The sequence below is a fragment of the Eriocheir sinensis genome, chromosome 10, assembly GCF_024679095.1.
Source record: "Eriocheir sinensis breed Jianghai 21 chromosome 10, ASM2467909v1, whole genome shotgun sequence".
In the NCBI taxonomy this organism is placed as follows: Eukaryota; Metazoa; Arthropoda; class Malacostraca; order Decapoda; family Varunidae; genus Eriocheir; species Eriocheir sinensis.
In genome coordinates, this window is record NC_066518.1 from 22,659,862 (window position 1) to 22,687,595 (window position 27,734).

Genomic DNA, 27,734 nt, shown 5'->3' on the forward strand with positions numbered 1-27,734 from the left:
AATTCTTAAGAATCTTAATATCAGGCATAAAGGAGTCAGACGGGGGATGAGTAGGAGGAATATGCCCAGAATCGTCCAGAGTGGAGTTTTTAGAGAAAGCTTGAGAGAAGAGTTCACCCTTAGAGATAGATGGGCCGGCGGTGTTGCCGGCAGGACTAAGGAGAGGAGGAAAAGATGAAGAGGTGAAGTTGGCTAGATGCCAGAAGTCACGGGAAGAATTAGAAAAAGCAAGGTTTTGGCATTTTCTATCAATGAAGTTTTTGGTAAGTCGGAGAATAGATTTGGCACGATTCCGGGCAGAAATATAAAGGTCATGGTTAGCGGGAGTTCGAAGGCTCTGGTACCTTTTGTGAGCTGCCTCTCTATCTTTGACAGCACGAGAACAAGCGTGATTAAACCAAGGCTTTTTAGCATGAGGAGTAGAGAAAGTACGTGGATTGTATCACTCCATTCTAGAGACAATCACCTCTGTGATGCGCTGGGCACACACAGAGGGGTCTCTATCCTGGAAGCAATAATCAATCCACGGGAAATCGGAAAAGTACATCCTCAGGTCGTCCCACCGAGCTGAAGCAAAATGCCAGAAGCATCGCCTCTTCGGTGGGTGCAGAGGGTGTACAGGAGCGATAGGGCAGGATACATAAATAAGGTTGTGATCGGAGGAGCCCAACGGAGAGAACAGTTTGACAGAGTAAGCAGAAGGGTTAGAGGTAAGGAAGAGATCTAGTATGTTGGGCCGGTCTCCAAGACGGTCGGGAATACGTGTAGGGTGTTGAACCAACTGCTCTAGGTCACTGAGGAGAGCAAAGTTATAGGCTTGTTCACCAAGCTGGTCAGTGACAGAGGATGAAGGCCAAAGCTGGTGGTGACAAGATGTGCTCCACTTTAGAGTTCAAGTAGTCAAAGAATTTTACATAGTTAGTAGAGTTAGGTGAGAGATAAACAGCACAGATGTATTTAGTAGTAGAATGACAATGAAGTCTTAGCCAGATGGTGAAAAATTCTGAAGAGTCAAGGTCGTGGGCACGAGAGCAAGTGATGTCGTTGCGCACGTAGGCGCAACATCCAGCTTTGGATTGAAATTTAGGATAGAAATAGTAGGAGGGAACAGAGTAGAGATTGCTGTCAGTAGCCTCAGAAACCTGTGTTTCGGTGAGGAAGAGAAGGTGAGGTTTAGAGGAGGAGAGATGGTGTTCCACATAATGAAACGAGTTACGTTATTCTCTTCTGAATTTTATAAAATCCTAGGGATGAAAAATTGTAGGTTCTTGGAGGTACAGGAGGTTGAAACTGAACTTAATGGGACTCTCTAAGACGAGCAGACCTGGCAATGGAGATGTCAGTTTTGAGGGTTTTACACATAACGGGTTTGACCAGAGCGATGGTGGTCATCTAAAAAAAAAAGTAGCTATAGCCATTTCTCTATTGTTGGGGGTCAACCCCAACATCATGTTGAAGAGCGCATGATGATGGTGAGGCTGAAGCATGCCATGTAATACACACCACATATTTTTGTGTACGCCCCTACACAGATATATGAACATCAGTAGAAAGAGGTGATCAGTGCCAAGCTCGACTTTATAGTCGATCAGTCTAGCGTGCCTGGCTACTACTCCGCGGGCCCGGGTTCGAGTCCCGGTCCGGGCAGTCGGCGTGCAGCTCACCCAACTGTTCATCTTCCCTTTATGACTGTTCGATAGATGGATACCTGGGGAAACCTGAGGAAGGTAAACTGTGACAATCCCGGGTTTCACATTGGCCCGGGTCCCAGGGTACCTGGTTCTTATCTACCACAGGCTCAAAAGGCTAACGGATCGGATATGAGCACAACAGCCACACCCAACTATAGCGTATACACTCACCTTAACCTTTATTACCCCCCGCATGACACACCCGTTGTCTTTTATTTTATTTTATTTTATTTTATTTTATTTTATTTTTTTACGTCGAACCCTGTAGCACCGGTAGGCTTTCTTGAGGGTCCTCCTGGTCGGCCCGAGCCGGTCTTGGTGCAGGCAAGTGTTTATAGTAGCGCCATCTTTTCTTGGCTCATACTGCCTGCCCCCGGAACTCATCCTTGAATGATTTGGACGGTTCTTCTAGAGTTCGGGTTGATGGGTGGTCTTCAGGACAGCATGTGGGTAGGACACTCGGCAGTGACTCAAAAATTCCAGGTGGTAGCGGCGGATTCGAACCCGGGTCGTCCATACCGCGGTGAATGCGGGGCCCGCATGCTAACCACTCAGCCAACTCCTCCCCTTGGGGGAGTTCAATGCAGTGCTAGCATATACATAGTTGCCAACGGGTTATATGTTTGTCACCATGGCTCTGACACCATAAACGGAAACAGTTATCTCCTTGGACTCTGCAAAGTCCACAGGGAAGTGACTTGCTGTTGCAACGGAGATCGATCAAATCCTCGTCAGTACTCGTTCGATGATTCTCTAGAATGGTAGGTGTTAGGGCAAACTGGTATTTCGCCCCAGTAACAATGCCTGTAACGAAAGGATACACACACACACACACACACACACACACACACACACACACACACACACACACACACACACTTGCGGTCCAGACCTGACCCATGTCAGAAGTGGGTCGCAGCGCTCCGTAGTGAGCAGCACTCCCCGGGGCGCATATAATTTAAGTCTCCTTAGAGCGAGTCATTTGTGACATCAAAATCAATCTCCCAACCCGCGGCCGGCACTGGCTCCGCCTACAGTTCCTTTCGATCGGCTCCTTGTTCCAGGAGTGTCCTTCTTGCACGGACACCTCTCGCTCTCCTCTCTGTTTATTACGGTACCCTGACACACACACACACACACACACACACACACACACACACACACACACACACACACACACAGTCTTGTTATTATTATTATTATTATTATTATTATTATTATTATTATTATTATTATTATTATTATTATTATTATTATTACTATTATTACACACACACACACACACACACACACACACACACACACACACACACACACACACACACACACACACACACACACACACACACACAAAAAACCACACACACACACACACACACACACACACACACACACACACACACACACACACACACACACACAAGACAGACTTCGTCGACAGACCGACTTGGCTAGGGTGAGGTCAGCCGATAGAGTCGGTCTGTCGACACCCCCCCCTCCCCTTCATGAGCCGCTGGTCCCTTCTCGGAGGGACGTACGCGCTTGACCCTGACGGGCTCTATTATATAGCTCCGTGTCCCCACCCTTGAGGTGGCGACACATATTAAAACAAAAGTCGTCAGTCTCAGCCGACCTCTCATGACCCTCACAACATCAGGCCAACTGGTGACAAGTATGTTGAATTGGCAACATTACAGCAGACTAAGGCCTGTCTTGTAACTGTATTACTGTCAATTATGTTGTCAATAGATTAAGTATTGATAGTCGTAAATGTTGAATGATTGTTTGGTATGAGTTGTGTGATTGAAATTCAATATAGTTATATACTTGTTTTGATTTATTTTTCTCCTGCCCTTGTTTTGCTACGTCAGTCAGCTGGATTCCGTTGTACTAACATTTTACTTCTAAACAACTGTGTAACGAGATTCTCTCAAATACCTATCAGCACGTGATGTAACATTAGGGTTTTCCGATTTTATTTACGTTTGGCCTATGGCGCCGGTAGGTTTTCTTGATGGGGTCTGATAATCGGCCCAACCCTCTTATGGCGCAGGCAAGTGCCTATAGATACGCAGTTTTGCTTGGCTCATGCTGTTCCCCGGAGTGCATCATTGATCCTCTTTTTATAGAGAGAATCTAGAGTCCGGCTTGATAGGTGGTCTTCAGAGCAGCATGTGGGCAGTCTTAGGCCACTCAGCAGTTACTGAATAATCTCAGCTTGTGGCGGCAGGCGGTGCGCGAATCCCGGTTCTCCAGGACGTCGCGCCCGCACACTAACTATTCAACCACTGCCTCCCCAACTGCTGAGTTCTTTGTGACCGACAGCGAATTTATTTCGAAACGGAGGTACGCATCAACTAAAAGAAAATCTCAGAATCCAACATTCCAGGGTTACGTCTTGAGAAACTGAGGGACCAGTCGTTTGCTCGGGTATACAGTAACGGTTTCAAACTGGTTTGAGGTTCTCATTTTCTAGAGGACCCTAGAGAGTTGCGGGATACCTGTAACTGAAACTCTCAAGGTGCTCAGAAGTATATTGGAAGGCCTCCAAGGTTTAGGAGAGGAGGTGCCTCAGGGTAGACATTACAGAGTATAGAAAAGTCTTGCTGCTTGGCTGACTTGAGACTCGGAGCAATACATGACTTTGTTTTCTTTAATTAAGAGAGTAGCAGGTGATGAGGAGACCAAGGGGACGCCCACTGAGTTTGTAACCTGAGCAAGTCGATAAATACTGCCATTAGGCACTTAAACATGGGAGAGGTTCTGCATGAAGACTTGGCCAGATGAATTTCCGGGTTTAACGTTGTATGGTGGTCGTGAAGACGCGTCCTGAAATATAAATAAATGGAATAGGAAATAAGTGTGCTTGTAGACAAAGGGGTAAATAAAATGCTTTACCTTTTTAGATATGCAAAGGAATAGAGAGGACGATGAACAAGTCATTATGAAGAGTGGTAAGATGACACGACCAAAAAAAAAAAAAAAAAAGTCGAAAAGTAAAAAAAAAATCGGTAGGGAGATATATTACGTTGGTCATATTACAATGTACGAGGGATGAAAAACGATAGGACGATGGGAGTAACGAGAAAGACGAGGGTTTGCAAGGGGTGTAAAGGGACCGTAGCTAGGAAAAGAAAAACATGTGAGAAGAGATGTTGGTAATGAGGATGAAGAGGAATGAGAGGTAAATACGTTAATGGAATGAGGAAATAAAAAAATAGCATGAGGAATGCAGGACGTATAAGGAGAAAATAGGAGTTTGATAATAAGGATGATATGACAGTCCCAGACTAAGGAAAGAGACGTGAGGTGTTATTCCAAAGAAGAAAAGAATGAAGACATAAGCAGCAGTAATATAAGCCAGTAAATGAAGCGAGGAAATATAGATGATACAGGTAAAAGGAGGTACGAGTAAAAGAGGAAAAACAGAAGCAGATAATGAAAAACCAAGAACCATTCTGAACGAAAAAAAAAAAATGAACAGAAACAAAAAGGAAAACATGGAACCTCCGTAAACATGTTTGAGGAGTCTTACTGAGACTGTCTTGATGGAAGAGAAGGAAGTCACGATTTCCCAACGGAACGAAAGAGTAAGTCACGTTATGTTCCCCCTGTCGTGCCACTCCTGCTCTGTTCCTCCTCCATCCCTACCTTCTCTCTCCTCTTTCCACGAACCCTCTCCCACCCTCCGTACGGTCCCTTCCCGTCCCCACCTTGTTCTCTCCTACGACCAGAAAATACAAAGCGTCTGGACCAAGGAGAAAGGAAAAGGAGGAGCCGTGAATACGAATAAGGCAGGACTTTGGCGCCGGCTAATATCGCCGTCTGGTCGAGGCAGTGGTGTGAGGAGAGGGAACGGAGGAGGAGCATGAGGAGGAGGAAAAGAGGAAAATAGAAGAATTTAGTGGACTTATGCTATTTTTCATTCACCTTGAGCTTCCTTTTTTATCTTTTTGTATCTTTCATTTTTTTCTTATTCTTATTTTTGTTCTTCTCATTAACTTTCATCCTTCGATTATTTTAATTGTTCTGCCTATATTTATTTTTTCATTTCATTTAAAGTCTCACTCTCCTCCTGCTCTTGATCTTAATCCAACACCTCTGGGAGATCATACCACTCTTCGCCTTCAGCTTTTCTTCAGTACTAAGCTGCGATTTCAATTTCCAATTCCAATATTTAGAGGCGAAGAGAGGATGAGGAAGAGAGGAGGTGTAAAGAAGACGGATTCTGAAGGAGAAAGAGGAAGAGGAGTAAGAGGATAACATTGATGGCACCTTGTCCATCTGTCCGTCTGTCGTATAGATACAGTTCGGCGACAGGGGATGCGTCTCGGGGTTAGAGTTGCCAGTTTATGCGCTCAGGTTCCCTCTAGTGAGCATGGCAATTTTCGCCGACACCATGGAAACTGATTGACGTAAAGATGAGTTCATCCATAACCAGAGTGGGTAGTCACCCTCGCAAAGTACTAACTATCTACCTTTGCGTTTGTCAGTCCATTCGTTCGAGTCTACTGGTGCCTTCTCTGGTATGTTAGCTGTCAATATATGTATTTTGCATGTGTGTGTGTGTGTGTGTGTGTGTGTGTTTGACTCTCTCTCTCTCTCTCTCTCTCTCTCTCTCTCTCTCCCCTCACTCTTATAACCTTCTCTGTACCCTCTTTTTTATTGCTTTTGCGTTCAGCCTATAGCGCCGTTCGATTTTCTTGACTTGTCGACCCCAGCCCGTTCTAGCGCACACAAGAATTTTATAATGGCGCCATCTTGCTCAGCTGATGCAGCCACCCTGACCCGGAGCTCATCTTTGATCAGCTTTAGATAATGTATCTAGAGTCCGGGTAGATAGGTGGCCTTCAGTACAGCGTGTGGGTATTCTTAAATCACTCAGTAATGAAGAAAAAATCAGTGAAAATTGTCAGCTTGAAATTGCGATCCTCCAGGACACCGCGCCTGAACGCTGACCCTTCAGCTACCAGCTGCCTTTTCAGTATATAATCATAGTAACTCCTTATACTCTTCAGTTCCTCTCACCACCTTTATTTACTCATTATTCAGTTCTTTCATTTCCTTCTCTTCCTCTTCTTTTGTTTCTTTACTTTGTTCTTGTTCCTGTTTTCGTTGTTGTTGTTGCTGTTGTTGTTGTTGTTGTTGTTGTAGTAGTAGTAGCAGTAGTAGCAGTTGCTGGTGGTGGTGGTGGTGTTGGTGTTAGTGCTGTTGTTGTCGTCCTCCTCCTGATTTTTTTTTCTTCTTCTTTTTCTTTTTCTTTTTCTTCTTCTTCTTCTTCTTCTTCTTTTTCTTCTTCTTCTTCTTCTTCTTCGTCGTCGTTGTCGTCGTCGTCGTCGTCGTCGTCGTCGTCGTCGTCCTTCTCCTCCTTTTCTTCCTCCTTCTCCTCCTCCTCCTTTTCCTTTTCTTCCTTTTCCTCTTCCTCCTCCAGCACCACCTGTGACCGGGTACCAAAACGATTAGTAACTCGGGTTGAAACATTAGCCGTGATCACCCCCATTTATTCCCAGGCCCAAACTTCGAAGGGGAAGCGTATTTCTCACTCTTCAATGTGGTTACTAGGTTGGGACGCCTTCGTAGCACTGGGGAGGGGTGCAAGGTTGGGACAGGATGAAGGTAAAGTGATGGACAAGAGTAATGTGAGAGGGAAGGGTAGAGGGTAGGTAAGGATGACAGATTGATGAATGGGAGAGAGTGTGGAGTGTGTCTTTCTTGTGGACTAATTTTGTGAGAGGTGAAGATGAAGGAAAAGGAGGAGAAATGAAAGATATGGAAAGCAGAATGAAATGGAAGGAAAGGATGTGTAATGATATAATGATCCAAGCAAATAGAAGAGGATGTTGGCAGAAAGATATGTGCGAAGAAAAAGAAAGAAAAAAAACGATAAAGAGGATGGAGATTGAATATTGGTCCATAGACGGAGGGTAGGAAACGGAAAATGAGGAGTAGGAGGAGGAAAAGTAGTAGTAGGACGAGGAGCAAAATACATGGAAACGTAGATATGCAGGCAACAGCAATATTTTTTTTTTTTTTTTTTTAATTTTCACTAGCCTACCTTTTAAGCAATTTCTTAAAATTGTAAGCAACTTCAGACATCCGCCGAACATGTTAAACACACGTTTTACATACGGAAGGGAAGGTTCTGTTAACCTCATAAATAATAAAATGACGGTCAGTGCGATTCTTAGAAGAGTTGATTGTGTCTGCTTTAACTTTTTTTTTTTTTTTTTTTTTTTTTTTTTACGTCGTGGCCTATTGCGCCGGTAGGCTTCTTCCCGGTGGATCCTGAATTCCTGATGGTCGGTCCAAGGCTTCTTCCCGGTGGGGCCTGTTGGTCGACCCAGCCCGTTCTGGCGCAGGCGAGTGTTTATGGTGACGCCATCTTGCACTGGCTCATGCTGCCCTCCCGGAGCTCATCTTTAATCCTAGAATCTAGAGTCCGGGTTGATAGGTGGTCTTCTGGACAGTATGTGGGTAATTTTAACCCACTCCGCGGCGGCTGAAAAATCCCAGCTTGGTGGCACCGGTCGGGGATTGAACTCGCGTCATCCTGAACGCGGGGCCGTCACGCTATCCATTCAGCCACCGCCTCCCCATAACTAACCAATACACTAAGTTTGCTGATGTATGTACCGAATCCCATTGCTTGAACTATTTGATCGTTATTACTTGTTGTGGGGTTCGTTTGGAATGCAAAAATGCTTGAAGTGGTCGACATTACTGAAAGTGTTTAGGTATTTAAAGACCTGGATACCCTTACCCCACAATCGTCCCTTTTTTTTTAAACGTAAAGAGTAGCTTGAATCGCTCTTGAGTCGTTCTTCATACGGCTTTTGCCTTAACAATGAAATGATTTCCGTAGCGCGTCGCTGCACTCTTGAGTAATTAAACGTTTTTTTTTTTGTTTTTTTTGTAATTCGAAGATCAAAATTAAACTGGATATTTCAGGTGAAGTCTTACCAACGGGTGACACAAAGACAGCATTATTGTCGGCGTTTTGCACAACATTTCTTGCTATGAACCGGAGCATTGTATTAGTATATATTTTTGCAGGCATACTGGCAGCGGTTTGTGTGTTTCAAGTCATTGCTGATAGAAACCCCAAGGTCCGTGTCCTTACGTTAGGCTTGCAGATAATACTCACGCCAGTATTATCAGGATTATAACTATAATTCTCAATGCTAATGGATATTTGTCACGTCTCAGAACACCGACCAAGACGACCGGTCTTATTTGTATGATTTCCTGTCCGTGAGGACCGTCCCCCACCCACGTTTATGTCATCCGGAAATGGGGGGAAGCTCACCTATTAGTATAAGTTTTTTTCCAATATGCCAATGCCTTATCCTCGCAATCAGGTTGTTTTCTAAACCCACTAACTGAAGTGTCATAAATCGTTTGTGTGATACATCTTCAAAGCCTTTTCTGGAAGTATACATATATATGACCTCTAGAGATATTAATGATCCAGTTATCATATAAAACAAAGAAGTCCAGTGAATGGTTAATATCGTGTATGTTTTTTTGCAAAATCAGTGCTGAATATTTAGTGATATATATATATTTTTTTTCGAAACTTAAGATTTTCTTTTTAATCGATGATCCCACACATCAATTACCTCAAGATTACAATGACAAGCAGCTTGAAACCAGTATTTTATATCCTTTTTGAAAATCGGTGTTACTTCCACTTGGTTTCAATGGTCTGGGAATATAAATTAAGAATTGATGAATAGTAAGACTATGAATTAGTGAAAGTGCAAATACATCCAAGAAAGCGGGGATGAAAACAGACACGATAAACTAGTAGCGGAGAGTAAAAAAGCAGACCAGCAACACGAAAAAGTGAAAAGTGATACATCAGGTGGCAGTCGCAAAGGCAATCACCTGAAACTACATCGGATCGGGGCTGCTGGTAAACGGTCTGAGTTCCCTTGGCAGCCTTAGTGGTCGGGTCCGGTTAACTTGTTTATGTAAGTCAAATACTTTTGCGTATATTTTTTTCTTGAATGTAAATCGTGCCAATTACCATGTGTGTAATCCTCCTAGGTGGAGTGGGGCTCTCATAGACAACCGTGAACACAGATCCAAAGCTTTTGTTCAGGATTCTAACCTTGTGCGGAGGAGGAGAAGGAAACATGGAAACATGGAAAAGCAGGCAACAGAAGGCCTATTGGCTTATTACGAGGTTGCCCGCTTTGGTGATTTAATCTGCTCGACAGCCACTTGGGGCCTCGTTATTCAGTTTATTCCTGACGCAACGAAATGACGGTCGATTCGATTTTTGAAGGAACTGATGGTATTTGCATTTACTACTTCTGAGGGAAGATTGTTTCTGTGGCGGATGACTCGGTTCGTAAAGAAACTCCTTCCAATGTCTGTGTTACATCGACTTGACTGAATGGGCAAACCGTTATTTCCAGTTCTTGAGTTGGTTTGTAGTTGAAAGAATTTGAAGTAATCGAAGTTATTGAACTTTTTCAGCTACTTGAAGACTTGAATCTTGTCCCCTCGTAGGCGTCTTTTCTCCAATGTAAAGAGATTGAGTCGCTTGAGTCGTTTCTCGTACGGTTGGGCCCTTAAAGTTGGAATAATTTTCGTGGCGCGTCGTTGAATCCTTTCCAGTAAATCAATGTCCTTTCTGTAATTAGGGGACCAGAACTGCACTGCATACTCGAGGTGCGGTCTTACCATGGAATTATACAATGATAGCATCACGTCTGACGTTTTACAATCGAAGTTCGTCGCTTTGAACCCAAGCATAGTGTTGGCTTTGTTATATGCTTTTTACCAGTGATTCGCGTGTTTCAGGTCACTACTGATAGTGACCACAAGATCCTTTTCCTCCTGCATCACCTGCAGAGGTTTCCCATTCCTGATGTATGTGCGGTTGCTATTTCTGGACCCAGTGTGCATGAATTTGCATTTGTCAACATTAAAGGACATTTGCCATTTTTTCGACCATTCGATAATGCGATTGATTTCGCAGTCGGTCTTTGTGAGGGCCTTTCCACCCACTTTGGTGTCTTCAGCAAATTTCGATATTGTGGATTTATATGATGAAGAGAATGGGTCCTAGCATTGACCCTTGAGGCACTCCACTAGTGACTGGATGCCAATCGGAAGGCTGTCCGTTGAGTAGTACTCGTTGTTTTCTGCCGGTGAGCCAATCTCTTATCCACGCGATCAAATTGGTTCCAATGCCCGCCGAGTGCAGTTTATTAAGGAGTCGCTCCTGCGGTACCTTGTCAAAAGCTTTCTGAAAGTCCAGGTATATAACATTACTGGGGATGTTGTCATCCCAATTCTTATATATATCTTGGAAGAAGTCTAATAGATCCGTTAAGCAGGAGCGCTTGTTTCTGAAGCCATGCTGGGTGTCGGAGATTATAATATTGTCCTCTAGAAACTTGACAAGTTAGTCTCTAATAATCTTCTCGAGTATTTTTCCTGCCACTGATGTCAAACTTATGGGTCTATAGTTTAATGCAACGCTTTTGGAGGAGGAGGAGGAGGAGGAGTAGGAGGCGGAAGAGAAGGAGGAGGAGGAGGAGGAGGAGGAAGAGGAGAAGGGAGAAGAATAGGGGGCAGCAGAAGAAAAGAAAGAGTTGTCAAGAAAAAGAAAGAAAAGGGGAAACTTACACCAGTAAGCTATCCGTAGAGAGGGGGAGAAGAAGGAAAAGAGGGATGAGATATATTGATAAAAAAGGAAGCGGAAGAGTTGGATGAAGAAAGAAAAATGAAAGAGGCCAACGGGTATCTTTCATCTCCATTTCACTTTGACTAATTGGAAAGGTCAAAGTTTAGATAAAAAGAGATAATTTCCTTTAAGTACGAGAAATTTCAGATCTACGACTTTTAACCTTAGCTCTTTTTCACGAATGTCATAAATTATCATTGGAAAAGGAATATTTGAGTTCTACGGAAATGTAAAAATTATATTTAAAGGTAATTCAAGCAGGGGTAAAAGTGGGATTGTTTGTAGAAAATAAAATTAAAGGAAGATGTATGGAATCAGTACTAACGGAGATACAGAGAACGCAGGAAAGGCAGAGAAGACAAAGGAAGAGAGGGGGAGCAAGATATATTGTTTCGGAAAAAAAACGGGGAGACAAAGGAAAAGGCGAAAAGGAATAATGACGAAAAGGAACAATATATATATATATATATATATATATATATATATATATATATATATATATATATATATATATATATATATATATATATATATATATATATATATATATATATATATATATCATTGAATGTGATAGCTAGTTGAGCATTGATTATTTTTCTTAAGATATTCTCCTTATATCTTATGATAGTCTTAAACTCTTTCTTAATCGGCTGTATGACTTCGCCGAAGCTAGTCATGTTCGCTAGATCGCGATTTCGGGTCCTAGACCCTTCCTCAGCAGCGAGGTCTTTCCTTGGTAAGGATACCGGAGATAATGGCTTGTGTGGGGAGCGGGGGTGGATTTATACCGCTGTGTTGGTCGTCTCACTGCGCGTCCTGGTCCATATATATATATATATATAGATAGATAGATATATATATATATATATATATATATATATATATATATATATATATATATATATATATATATATATATATATATAGATAGATAGATATAGATATAGATATATAGATAGATAGATAGATGTGTGTGTGTGTGTGTGTGTGTGTGTGTGTGTGTGTGTGTGTGTGTGTGTGTCTGTGTGTGTGTGTGTGTGTGTGTGTCTGTGTCTGTGTGTGTGTGTGTGTATTTGGTGCGAAAATTATTGAATAAAAAGCGGAAAAAGTAAATCTGATACGGATCAAACTATAAAACATAATAGTCTGAACTAAAAACAGATTGAGTGAAAACATGAGAGAAAAAATAACACGTAACGAAGCGATATCAGCGTTTAAAATATGTAAAAAAAATGTACTTCAAAAATATATGTTTTGATTGCTGCAAAATGATACAGACACTATTGACATGGATGAGGAAAACAGAGATAAGACATGCACAGCGAAAATATGAAGAACAGAAATATGAAAAAAAAGGAAAAAACAAATCTGGTTCACCTGATGCAGCCAACGTATCTTATACGGTCGCGGATTGGCATCGATGGAACACTCGAAGAAGAGGTCGATGCCTTCCTTGAGGGTGCGAGCGTCCAGCGTTCGGCCCAAGCTAAGGTTGACGAGGGGCTTATCTGTAGTGGAGAGATGGGGAAGGAAATAATTTTTGACCTTAAACTGAAACACAAACATTGAAACTGGATCATTAGATGAAGGGAGTGGGAAGAAGAGAGTAGATTAGGTTGGGAAGATAACAGTGTTAATGAAGAAAAAGAATGAAAAATAACTTCAAGGAAGAATAAAAGATATACGGAATTGACAGTAGGTGCAAGGGAGACGAGTAAAAATTAATATGAGGTGCTTGGGAAAAGAATTAGATTAGAGAAAACGTGCTTGGGAGTATTATTGGAGGGGAGGTGTAAGGAAGAAGAGCTAAGTTAGAGGGGAGGTGCAAAAGAGTTCAGTTAGATTGGACAGGAGGTGCAAGAGAAGAGAGTTAGATTGCATAGGAGGTGCACGAGAAAACCGATCGCTTGAGCAGTAGTTGCCAGAGAGTAGCGTTAGACTGGACGGGAGGTGCCGATGACAATAGTTAGATTGGACAGGTGCAATGGAGAAAAAATAGAGGATGAAATGAGCAATCGAGAAAAGTTAGATTCGACCGAGGGTACAAGGCACGGGAAAAAAAAAAGATTTGGCAGAAGGTGTTAGGGAAGAGAGTAAGATTGGGGAAGAGATGAATTGGAAGAAAAGTTATGTTGGACAATAGACCTATGGGAGTAGGTTTAGATTTGACGGGTGATGTAGGGAAGAATAACTAGATTGAACAGGAGGTGAAAAAGAATAGAGAATAGAGACCGGAGGTGTAACAAAGTAAAATTAGATTAAACTGGAGGTACAAGGGAAGAAAATTTCATTGGATAGATTGTACAGTGCAGAAGTTTCATTAGAAAGGCAGTGGAAGGGAAATAAGTTCGACTGAACGGGAGCCAGGGAATAGTTAGGTTGGACAGGAGGTACAATGGAGAAGGGTGAATTGGAGAAAGTTTCGATTGGACTATAGTGCAAGGAAGTAGAGTTGGATTGGATGGGATGATCAACGGAGAGGAAAAAAGTTTGAAAGTTTCGTTTAGTCAGCGCAACATCCGTGGTCATATGCCGGAGAGAGACAGAACGGGAAAGAATTATAAGAGAATGGAACAGATCCTAGGAGACGGGACACAAACCCCGATTAATACCTGGTACCCAATCACTGCTGGGTGAACAGGGGCGTAGGGTATCGGAAAAGATGCCCAAATTTTTCAACTCCGCCCGGAAATCGAACCCGGGCTCTCTCGGTTGCGAGGAGAGTGTGCTAACCACTGCACCACGAAGCCCCCCTCAACGGAGAGGAGTAAGATTGAACGGTAATTGCAGGAAATTATAAATAGCAGGACTTATATATATATATATATATATATATATATATATATATATATATATATATATATATATATATATATATATATATATATATATATATATATATATATATATATATATATATATATATATATATATATATATATATATATATATATATATATATATATATATATATATATATATATATATATATATCATTGAATGTGATAGCTAGTTGGGCATTGATTATTTTTCTTAAGATATTCTCCTTATATCTGACGATAGTCTTATACTCTTTCTTAATCGGCTGTATGACTTCGCCGAAGCTAGTCACGTTCGCTAGATCGCGATTTCGGGTCCTAGACCCTTCCTCAGCAGCGAGGTCTTTCCTTGGTAAGGATACCGGAGAGAATGGCTTGTGTGGGGAGCGGGGGTGGATTTATACCGCTGTGTTGGTCGTCCCACTGCGCGTCCTGGTCCCTGATTGGCCGGCAGGTGTTACTACGGGCTGCGCAGGGGTATTTGTCAAACTTGTTCTTCGCGCACTTGGTAGGGCTTGTAGATCTTCTGCTTGCATGTTTAATGTCGGGTTTGTTGTTTTGATGTAGAGTGCCTCTAGGATGGGGAGGCGTCTTGTGTCAGGACATGTTGTCAGGATCTCCGTGTTGTTTTCCAGCATTTCTCTTGTGATGTTGATTCTATGCTGCTCCTTCAGGTGTTTCTTGGGTGCTCCTGACGCGAGGTGGAATGTCAGTCGTCGCGAGAGTCTTGTTGTCGTCATGCCAACATAGGTAGAGGGAAGGACTTCACAGTTTCCTTGGTTGCACGTGAACCTATATATGACATGCGACTTTTGGAGACTCTCTATATCTTTTGAAGGGGTGTTTTTTCAGAAGGAGATGGTTGGTTTTCTTGGTCTTGTAGTATATGACCAGCTTTACTTGTTTGTTGGGGTCGGATGGCTTGACGTTTCTTCTTACTATTTATGTGATGACCCTCTCGTCTTCTTTGTAGGCGGTAGAGAATGTCGCTTTGTAAAAATGCTGATGTCTTCTTTCTTCTCCTCTTTCTGCTTCTTGCTGTGCCAGCCGTGTATAATCTTCTTCGTCAGGCGGCTGATGTCCCTTTCGCTGAAGCCGTTGTTTATCAGAACTTGAGTTGAGCGCTCTATTTCTTGATGGACTTGCTTCCACGTACTGCAGTGTGTGAGCGCTCTTCTAATATAGGCGCAGATGGTGGAATCCTTGTACTTCGTGGGGCACTCACTGCATTAGAGAAAGACTCCTGCCCATATACACCCTCAATATTCCCAGTGATGGGGCAGTTAACACGAGCAGAAGACGCCGACACAGGCCGAACAATGAAGAAAGAACTAACTTCATGAAGCAAAGGATAAGAGAACTCCAGCTAAAGGTAGAAGAGCTTCAGTAACAACTCGAGGAGGTCGATGAGAAATGGCAGAATACTGACGTTGACGCCTCTGTAAAGGAGGTCATAGACACCAAACTAAAAGAGGCTCTAGACAAACACAGGCATTACATTGCCAGAGCTAACCAAAACAAACTGGTTAGATTAAACGGTGGCAACGTCAAGTATTCGCGTCCTAAAGACTCGTACATCAACTTAACCAGCAAGACTCTTACCACAGACCAACATGAAGTACTTAATATGGGTCTCAACTGCCACGTACTGTCAAGACCAAGCAAATTCCAGAAACGAGTCGAATCTGAAGTACTCATAGACAACGTAGAGAAATTACAAAAAAGCGGCCAGGTGATTGTAAGCCCAACTTTCAAGCAAGAAGTGATCACGGAGTCGACAAAATCAAGAGGCCACTACAACAGTAACATACTCGAGAAAAGACACATCGATGCGGCGAAAGAACTTCGATCTGATCCTGCCATTACCATCAGAAGAGCAGATAAGGCTGCTGCATACGTTCTCATCGACACCAAGAAATACTTAACCAAGATTGACAACATCCTCAGCGACACAACCAAGTTTAAGAAAATCACAAGAAACCCGACGGAAGCCCTCAAGAAAAGACTCAACAAACTCATAGCGAAAAATAACTCCACCTGCGACGTCAAGTTCGACCGACTCACCGGCGAATATGAGATGGGATACTGCTATGGCAACGTCAAGACTCTCAAGCCAGGCAACAAATTGAGACCAATAATATCTCAAATCCCAACCCCTACCTACAACATCGCAAAGAGATTGTGTGCCCTCCTTACACCGTACATCCCAACCACCTATTGCCTGCAGTCAGCAACATACTTCATCGACATCCTCAAGAACAACAACGCGGGAGGAAGAGTTGCTTCACTAGACGCCGAATCCCTCTTTACGAATGTCCCCGTGGATCGCACCATCAACTACATCATCGACCGTGTGTACAATAACAACTCTACACCTACCCTCGCCATCCCAGAAGCTGTACTTCGAGAACTACTGGAATGCTGTACAAAGGAAGCACCGTTCATCTGCCCCCGGGGAAACAAATACTGCCAGGTAGACGGCGTAGCCATGGGTTCTCCTCTTGGTGTACTCTTGGCAAATTTTTTCATGGGCTGCATCGAGGAGGAAGTTTTCAAGATAATAGAAAAGCCAGATATATACTGCCGGTATATTGACGATATATTCATCAAGACAAAGGATGCCACCGAAGCAGAACGCCTTAGACTCCACCTCCAAGAAACCTCCGGACTGAAATTCATCATGGAAAACAGCGAAGACGGAGCCATGCCTTTTCTAGACGTCCTCGTCCAACAAGAAGACGGAAGATTTACCACCAGCGTCTACAACAAACCAACGAACCCAAGATTTTGCTTAAACGGACGAAGTGAGTGTCCCACGAAGTACAAGGATTCCACCATCTGCGCCTATATTAGAAGAGCGCTCACACACTACAGTACGTGGAAGCAAGTCCATCAAGAAATAGAGCGCTCAACTCAAGTTCTGATAAACAACGGCTTCAGCGAAAGGGACATCAGCCGCCTGACGAAGAAGATCATAGACGGCTGGCACAGCAAGAAGCAGAAAGAGGAGAAGAAAGAAGACATCAGCATTTTTACAAAGCGACATTCTCTACCGCCTACAAAGAAGATGAGAGGGTCATCACACAAATAGTAAGAAGAAACGTCAAGCCATCCGACCCCAACAAACAAGTAAAGCTGGTCATATACTACAAGACCAAGAAAACCAGCCATCTCCTTCTGAAAAACACCCCCTCAAAAGAGATAGAGTCTCCAAAAGTCGCATGTCATATATAGGTTCACGTGCAACCAAGGAAACTGTGAAGTCCTTCCCTCTACCTATGTTGGCATGACGACAACAAGACTCTCGCGACGACTGACATTCCACCTCGCGTCAGGAGCACCCAAGAAACACCTGAAGGAGCAGCATAGAATCAACATCACAAGAGAAATGCTGGAAAACAACACGGAGATCCTGACAACATGTCCTGACACAAGACTCCTCCCCATCCTAGAGGCACTCTACATCAAAACAACAAACCCGACATTAAACATGCAAGCAGAAGATCTACAAGCCCTACCAAGTGCGCGAAGAACAAGTTTGACGAGTACCCCCGCGCAGCCCGTAGTAACACCTGCCAGCCAATCAGAGACCAGGACGCGCAGTGGGACGACCAACACAGCGGTATAAATCCACCCCCGCTCCCCCGTGCTCCCTCTTGCAAGAGGGAGCAATCTCTCCCCCCACACAAGCCATTCTCTCCGGTATCCTTACCAAGGAAAGACCTCGCTACTGAGGAAGGGTCTAGGACCCGAAATCGCGATCTAGCGAACATGACTAGCTTCGGCGAAGTCATACAGCCGATTAAGAAAGAGTATAAGACTATCATAAGATATAAGGAGAATATCTTAAGAAAAATAATCAATGCTCAACTAGCTATCACATTCAATGAGATATGCATTAGAGAAAGACTCCTGCCCATATACACCCTCAATATATATATATATATATATATATATATATATATATATATATATATATATATATATATATATATATATATATATATATATATATATTACGTGCCAGTTTATGGCGCCGGCTTTTCCGATATTCTACGCCCCTGTCCACCCAGCAGTGTATGGGTACCAGGTATTAATCAGGGGTTGTGCCCCGTCTCCTGGGATCTATTCCCTTCTCCTATAATTCCTTTCCCTCCTGTCTCTCTCCGGCATAATGACCACAGATGTTGCGCCGAATAAAATAAAATTTCCAAAACTTTTCATGGCGCCGGCAGGCTTTCTTGAGGGGCACAGTTGGTGGTCGGCCCCAGCCCGTCATGGCGCAGTCAAGTGTTTTATAGTGGCGCCATCTTTTTATGGCTCATGCTACCCCCCGAAGCTCGTTCTTGATTCACTTGGACGGTTTCGTCTAGAGTTCGGGTTGAAGGGTGGTCTTCAGGACAGAATGTGTATAGTCTTAGGCCACTCGGCGGTGACTGAAAAATCCCAGATGGTAGCAGCGGATTCAAAACCACGTTGTCCTGCACGCGGTAGATGTGAGGTCTGCACGCTAACCACTCAGCCACCGCCTCGCGACTTGACCGTCAATGCCTAGTTGTTTTAATTTATAAAGTAATTTATGATGTGGAACTTTATCAAACGCTTTCTGGAAATCAAAATAGACCACGTCCAGTGATTTGGTTACGTCATAAATTGAGAGAAGGTCATTATAAAAGGTCAATATGTTTGATAGGCAGGATCTTTTGTTACGGAAGCCATGTTGTGAATCCTCAATTAATGAGTTGCTTTCAAGGTAATTTACAATTTTCTCTAATCATGCTCGCGAGTAGCTTACCTACAACTGAAATTAGACTAATGGGCCTATAATCACCCGGTATTTTTTTGTCTCCTTTCTTAAAAATCGGTGTTACATTAGCCTTTTTCCAATCCAAGGGGACGATGATTTGTCGCAAGGGCATTTTGAAAACGGTTGTGAGAGAGAAGAGTATTTCGCTCTTTGTTTCATTAAGCAGTATAGCATATACTTTGTCAGGTTCGGGACTTTTATTTGTTTTAAGGGATTGGAGAGCTTTTAGGACTACATCGGTAGTTATTACAAAGTTAGGCAATGCATGCACGAGATTTACGTTAGTACTGTTGTCGTCGCTGGTGGTGGTGGTGGTGGGGAGAGAGAGGTTTAAAATAAAACATACACATTGGCATTTGAGGAGGATAACCAGAATATAAAGAGTTAAGAATAACATAACTGAAAGGTGAAAAGCTAGCAAAGGAATTATGTGATAATATAGGATATAAATAGGGCGAGAAATAGCAGGAGGAGGAGGACGAGGAGGAGGAGGAGGAGGAACAGGAAGAGGAAGAGGAAGAGGAAGGTGAAGAGAAAGAGGAGGAGGAGGAGGAGGAGGAGGAGAAGAAGGAGGAGGAGAAGGAACAGGAGACGGAGGGAAAGGAGGAGGAAGAGCAGGAGAGGAAGATAAGGAGAGAAGGGATGGACGGACAGGAAATGAGGGGCAAGGAGTGGAGGAAAACCGTATTGATAAGGAGAATCAGATGTTTTTTCTTACACTTTCTTGTCCCTCCCTTTTTTTCAAGTTTTCTTTCTCAATTCACTGCCCATTCTCTATTTCCTTTCCTTAATATCTCCTGCGTTCATTTCTTTATTTTTTATCTTTGCTCTGATTTATTTCATGCTCTTTTTACTTCTTCAAACACTTATGTCGTCTAATGATATAACACAAGAGAAAAAAAGAGAGAGAGAGAGAGAGAGAGAGAGAGAGAATTCGAAAATTTAACCGTAGGAGCAAGGAGAGCAAAATATGTCTAATGGTTTGCTTTCCTTATTTGATGGCTACAGTTTCAAATTCTCTCTCTCTCTCTCTCTCTTGTGTTATATCATTAGACGACATAAGTGTTTGAAGAAGTAAAAAGAGCATGAAATAAATCAGAGCAAAGATAAAAAATAAAGAAATGAACGCAGGAGATATTAAGGAAAGGAAATAGAGAATGGGCAGTGAATTGAGAAAGAAAACTTGAAAAAAAGGGAGGGACAAGAAAGTGTAAGAAAAAACATCTGATTATCCATATCAATACGGTTTTCAACCACTCCTTGCCCCTCATTTCCTGTCCGTCCATCCCTTCTCTCCTTATCTTCCTCTACTGCTCTTCCTCCTCCTTTCACTCCGTCTCCTGGTCCTTCTCCTCCTCCTTCTTCTCCTCCTCCTCCTCCTCCTCCTCCTTCCTTTCCTTCACCTCCTCTTCCTCCTCTTCCTGTTCCTCCTCCTCCTCCTCCTTTTCACCTGCTATTTTTCGCTATTATTATATCCTATATATATCATATTCCTTTGCTAGCTTTTTCACCTTCAGTTATGTTATTCTTATTCTTTATTCTCTCAAATAACAATGTGTATTTTTTTTTTTATATCTGTCTCTCTCTCTCTCTCTATCTCTCTCTCTCTTATATCATAAGACGTAAAAATATATATATATATATATATATATATATATATATATATATATATATATATATATATATATATATATATATATATATATATATATATATATATATATATATATATATGTATGTATATATATATATATATATATATATATATATATATATATATATATATATATTTTTACGTCGTTGCCGGTTGAGCCGGGAGTCATCTTCCTGGTGGGGCCTGATGGTCGGCCCAAGGCTTCTTCCAGGTGGGGCCTGATGGTCGGCCCAGCCCGTTCTGGCGCAGGCGAGTGTTTATAGTGGCGCCATCTTGCATTGGCTCATGCTGCCCCCCGGAACTCGTTCTTGATTCGCTTGGACGGCTTCCTCTAGAGTCCGGGTTGATGGGTGATCTTCAGGACAGCATGTGGGTAGTTTTAAGCCACTCGGCGGTGACTGAAAAATCCGAGTGGTAGCGTGGGGATTCGAACCCGCGTCGTCCATCACGCGGTGAATGTGAGCCCAGTATGCTACCACCTACGCCACCGCCTACCCGTATATATATATATATATATATATATATATATATATATATATATATATATATATATATATATATATATATATATATATATATATATATATATATATATATCTTTAAGCAAGTGCACGTTGGTATAAAACACAGCACTTGGTCGGATTGCTAGCGAATAACACACACACACACACACACACACACACACACACACACACACACACACACACACTTGTAAATACTCCCATTATTATTACTATTTTTCATTCAATTCTTTTTTTTACCTTTATAATATTATTATTATTATTATTGTTATTATTATTATTATTATTATTATTATTATTATTATTATTATTATTATTATTATTATTATTATTATTATTATTATTATTATTATTATTATTAGTAGTAGTAGTAGTAGTAGTAGTAGTATTTTTATTCATATTCATATTCATATTCATATTCATATTATTATTATTATTATTTTTATTCATATTATTATTATCATTATTATTATTATTATTAGTAGTAGTAGTAGTAGTAGTAGTAGTAGTAGTATTATTATCAGCATCAGCATTGTTTGCATGTATTTTGTCCACACAGTGTATGTATATTTTCAGTTCTAGAGCTGCAACTGTTCCCGTATTAAACCGTTTTATTATTATTATCACACACACACACGCACACACTAGATGCTCGATAATTAAATGTCTAAATAATGTATCTAATCATAAATAATTAATATAGACGGAAATATAATATCTAGTGGAAAAGTACCCGAATTTAGCGGATTTTGTCAACCAGACTAGCGTTATTTTACAGTTTTCGGAAATAGCCCACAAAGCGGCAATACTAGCCTAACAGTGCAGCCAAGTATTTAATAAGAGAGTTGATCGCTTAAAAGAGTCAGTGTCGAGGATATAATTTCCGACTCCGAATCCGACTTGGGTTAAAAGTAAGTGACTCCGGCTAATCTGACCCCGACTGTAACTCCAACTTCACACCTCTGCTATAAAACACAGTGTTTTCCCCCACCAGGAAGCTGTTACTGGGTCTTCATGTGCCTTTCTGGCGCAGCCAGAGGGAGACACCTATAGAATTGGGCGCAAGCCACTCCTGATGAGGTACATACGAGAAGCGAGGAGGGTGCTGCAAGGCCTCTAAAGACCCTTCCTGTATCCTCACTTTTCGTTTCCCTATTGTCTCATCTACACCAGAGAATAATTGAGCATCCTCTCTAAAGACAAATTATCTTACTTGTCACACCACACAACATACACGTAACACACACCACTTCCCCAATCTTTTTCTTCAAAATTCAAAATGGCTTATCATAATTCAGCCTCGGAGTTCCCGTCTGGGCGGGGGGGGGGGGGGGGGGCACAAATGCCCCCAGAGCGGACTCTACTTTCTGTCTTCGACCCAAGAGGTGTCCTGATACCTCTTCTAACTTTCTCTTTATTAAATTTTGCAACATTCGTTGTTTTCGCTCTAATTTTCATCCAGTGGAACACCATCTCTCCTCCTCTAAACCTCACCTTCTCTTCCTCACCGAAACACAGGTTTCTGAGGCTACTGACAGCAATCTCTGCTCTGTTCCCTCCTACTATTTCTATCCTAAATTTCAATTCAAAGCTGGATGTTGCGTCTACGTACGCAACGACATCACTTGCTCTCGTGCCCCCGACCTTGACTCTTGAGAGTTTTCCACCATCTGGCTAAGACTTCATTGTCATTCTATTACTGAATACATCTGTGCTGTATATATCTCACCTAACTCTACTAACTATGTAAAATTCTTTGACAACTTGAACTTTAAAGTGAAGCACATCTTGACCCACTCTCCCTTTGCTGAAATATCCATCTTAGGAGATTTCAGTGTTCACTACCAGCTTTGGCTTTCATTCTCTTTCACTGACCAGCCTGGTAAACAAGCCTACAACTTTGCTATCCTCAATGATCTAGAGCAGTTGGTCCAGCACCCTACACGTATTCCCGACCGTCTTGGAGACAGGCCCAACATACTAGACCTCTTCCCTACCTCTAACCCTTCTGCTTACTCTGCCAAACTGTTCTCTCCGTTGGGCTCCTCCTTTTGTATGTATCCTGTCCTATCGCTCCTGTACAGCCTCTGGACCCACCGAAGAGGCGATGTTTCTGGCATTTTGCTTCCGCTCGGTGGGACGACCTGAGGATGTACTTTTCCGATTTCCCGTGGAATGATTACTGCTTCCAGGAGAGAGACCCCTCTGTATGTGCTCAGCGCATCACAGAGGTGATTGTCTCTGGAATGGAGGCACACATTCCACGTACTTTCTCTACTCCTCATGCTAAAAAGTCTTGGTTTAATTACGCTTGTTCTCGTGCTATCAAAGATAGAGAGGCAGCTCACAAAAAGTACCAGAGCCTTCGGAATTCTGCTAACCATGATCTTTACATATCTGCTCAGAATCGTGCCAAATCTATTCTTCGACTTACCAAAAGCTCTTTCAGCCAAAAGCTCTTTCATTCATAGCAAATATCAAAACCTTGCTCTCTCTAATTCTACCAGAGACTTCTGGCACCTGGCCAAAAATATCTCCTCCAATTTCACTTATTCATCTTTCTCTCCTCTCCTTAACCCTGACGGCAGCACTGCCGTTTCATCTATCTCTGAGGCTGAACTCTTCTCTCAAACCTTCTATGAAAACTCCACTTTAGACGATTCTGGGCATATTCCTCCTACTTATCTCCCCTCCGACTCCTTTATGCCTGTTATTAAAATTCTTAAGAATGATGTTTTATATGCCCTCTCTGACCTCAACTCTCAGAAGGCTTATGGACCTGATGGAGTGCCTCCTATTCTTCTTAAAAACTGTACTTCCGTGCTTGCACCCTATCTGGTCAAACTTTTTCGCCTCTGCCTCTCGACATCTACCTTTCGTTTCTGTTGGACGTATGCCTTCATACAGCCTGTGCCTAAGAAGGGTGACCGTTCCAATCCCTCAAACTACCGCCCTATAGCTATACTTTCCTGTCTATCTAAAGCTTTTGAATCAATCCTTAACCGGAAGATTCAAAAGCACCTTTCCACTTCTGATCTTCTATCTGATCGCCAGTATGGGTCCCGCAAGGGGCGTTCTACTGACGAGCTTCTTGCTCGCTTAACTGACTCTTGGTCATCCTCTCTTAGCTGTTTCGGTGAAACTTTCTCAGTTGCGCTAGACATATCGAAAGCTTTCGATAGAGTCTGGCACAACTCTTTGCTTTCTAAACTGCGCTGTTACGGTTTATATCCTTCTCTCTGTTAATTTATCTCTAGTTTACTTTCCGGCCCTCATGTCCCGGGAGTTCAGCCGTACTGTGATGGCTGTTTGGTCCCCCTGACTGTTCGGCATTTGCTGGTCGAGTGCCCTACTCTGGGGGACCTGCGAGAGCGGTACCTCTCCCGGTGTCGGCGTGAAGACGGGAGTTTCTCTCTCTCTCTCTCTCTCTCTCTCTCTCTCTCTCTCTCTCTCTCTCTCTCTCTCTCTCTCTGGTGCTGGGGGAAAAGGCATTCTCCCCGGGACATGACGTTTAGGGCTTCCTAGAGGATGCTGGCGTTCTCAAACTCCTGTAAGTTTTGTTGAACTTTTATTGCTGTTTTTTATCATGTTTTTTTTTTTATTATATACCGGTTTTATATAGTTTTATATTATAGTTTATTTTGTATTAGATTCGGCACCATATGACCCCGCAGTTGCGGCGCCAAGAGCTGTTCTCCTCAATAATCATCATACTCATCATTTCCGGCCGTTCTATCTCTGCTGTGGTAGACGGTCACTGTTCTTCCCCTAAACCTATCAACAGTGGTGTCCCACAGGGCTCTGTTCTATCACCCACTCTCTCCCTGTTATGTATCAATGATCTTATTTCCATAACAAACAGTCCTATCCACCCATACGCTGAAGACTCCACTCTGCATTATTCAACTTCTTTCAACAGAAGACCCTCTCAACAGGAATTGCAACACTCCAGATTGGAGGCTGCAGAACGATTAACCTCAGACCTTGCTATCATATCCGATATGGGTAAAAGGAACCTTGTGTCTTTCAATGCCTCAAAACCCCAGTTGCTCCACCTATCAACTCGACACAATCCTCCAAACAACTATCCCCTATTCTTCGACAACACTCAGCTGTCACCTTCTTCAACACTAAACATCCTCGGTCTATCCCTAGCTCAAAATCTCAACTGGAAACTTCACATCTCCTCTCTCACTCAGTCAGCTTCCTCGAGGTTGGGCGTTCTGTATCGTCTCCGCCAGTTCTTTTCCCCCGCACAGATGCTTTCCATATAATTAGAAGGGCCTTGTCCGTCCTTGTATGGAATATGCATCTCACGTGTGGAAGGGCTCCACTCACACAGCTCTCTTGGGCAGAGTGGAGTATAAGGCTCTTCGTCTCATTAGCTCCTCTCCTCTTACTGACAGCCTTCTACCTCTTAAATTCCGCCGCCATGCTGAATCTCTTTCTATCTTCTGTCCATGTTTTCATGCTGATTGCTCTTCTGAACTTGCTAACTGCATGCCTCTCCCGCCTCCCACGGCCTCGCTGGACACGACTTTCTACTTAAGCTCATCCCTATACTGCCTTCATCTGTATTTCCTCCTGCCTATGACTTGACCTCTTTCAAGAAGAGTGTATCAAAACACCTCCGAAATTGACCTCTCTTTTGGCCACTCTATACTTTTCGCTATATGGGAGCAACAGTTAGCGGCCTTTTTTTCTACATTTTCTTTTTGTTGCCCTTGATTTGCTCTCTGTGCTGTAGAAACTCTTTCTTGGCAGTAAATGAAAGGAAGGAGGTGGAGAGAGTGCAGGTAGCAATGGTCTCTGGCTGAAGCAAAAGCTAAGGACAGGCCAGCGAGAGTCAGCGAGCCCATCACGAACACGTTCAGGAGCTGGAGGATATTGTTGATAGTTTCCTCTTGGGGCTGTATCCTATTAACAAGTGTCTGTGTGCGTGTGTGTTGGTACCTGTTTCAGTGTCCTGAGAAGCAGATAGGGTCGATTTCTCACTTGCAACACTCACTCTTAGCATTGGTCACCTGCGGGATGTCTCTGTCAGCCCTTAATTGGTCAACCTATGAACAGTGGCAGGAATATTCAGTGTTGGCACACTCTAGGTGGCACAGGTCCGGGCAGTTGGTGTCAAAAGAGGACCAGTCATTATTTCCAGTGGTTTAACGAATACGTAACATAATTCAGGTGTGTCCTCCGACATTTTCAAGTCTTTTGATTTTTGAGGTGCTGGTGCATTGTGGTGTCACTGCATTCGTTGGAGAGAGAAGAGAGAGAGAGTTCAAGCTGCCAGCTGACATGTCCGCTTTCGTTGACTGCTCCGCAGGATGCAGAGTGGCATTTTTATAAATTAATGGCCGAAAAGGAGCAGGAGTACTCCACATCCAGGGAGAAAAAATAGTTGGCCGACACTCTGCCAAGTGGTTGGCGGACGGTCGCAGTTTAAAAATATTGAAGCTTCGGACATGCAAATTAATCTGTAGTCAGTATCCCGCCAATATCCCGACAACGTGTTAGCCAATATTTCTGAGCCGACAGTCGTCACGAACGTACTTCATTTGACGAAGACTGTCGTCACGACATTCCCTCATTGTTCTTAAGTAATCGGCACCGACGACTGTGCCGACAGGAAACGGCCGTTTTTTTTTAAATGACCCCGGAAGTCTTCACGACTGTCTCAGGACAAGCTAAGACTGTTAGGGACAATCGTGACGACTGTCCCCGACCTCCCTCAGATCTCAACCGAAAATGACCGATGGTCCGGACCCTTGCCGACTTTTGGAAGTTTAGCATGGAATACTTTTTCGCGCTAACCCGCACGACTCCACACACCCCTCCCGACGTCCGCTCAGTATTCGGCGACCGTTTCTAGACCTCTTTCAAGACGTGCCCGACCCTTTCACATCAACACTCTAGACCTCGTGTACCCTAGAGTCATGGGTAGTCGTGGCCCAGAGTCGGCACAGTGTGTACGGGGCTGTTTAGGTTTTTGGTGGTGGAACGGGGTGGTTACAGGAAGATGCAACGGTGTCAGTGTGGATCGAGAGGGGGTACAAGGTGTATTGCCTTGGGTAGTGAAGAAGTACGATACTTTGGGCTGCATTCTCCCACAGGTTCCCCGTAGCCAGGAAGATACTGAAGATGGGGATAGAATGACGAACATAAGTTTATTATAGTTGTAGGAAAAGATAAACATTAGTCTGCTGTAAGCTGTTGTGCTGTTCCTTTAAACGGGGTTGCGAGCGGTGTGAGTCAAGTCGATGAGTGCAGAAACGCCGCGTCCAGTCGATAATATATTAGCAATTTATTTTTAGTTGTCATAGTCTATCGACTCTTAACTTGAGCCTTTATTCTGGGATCACACATCTGCGATTTCGCTCTGCGACGGTTGGCGATTTTGAAAATGCACGAAAGTGTGGGAGCATCGCCATTGTCTCTGCGAGTTTGCCTCTGTTTCAATTCACAGCAACATGGCGAGGGAGTGTCGCTCGCCTATACGCACACGAGGGCGACATGCGAGGGGATGTCGAGATGAATCGTGC

The 27,734-nt window shown here is 43.0% G+C and overlaps 1 protein-coding gene across 1 annotated transcript in view; it reads right to left on the reverse strand.

Annotated features, from left to right (window-relative positions):
* LOC126996371 (hemicentin-1-like) overlaps positions 1 to 27,734 on the reverse strand; it is a gene marked incomplete at its 5' end in the record, with an annotated part of 130,842 nt that overhangs the window by 9,852 nt on the left and 93,256 nt on the right. The window contains 1 exon segment of the mRNA XM_050856741.1: positions 12,772 to 12,902. Coding sequence (XP_050712698.1) covers positions 12,772 to 12,902 — 131 coding nt within the window.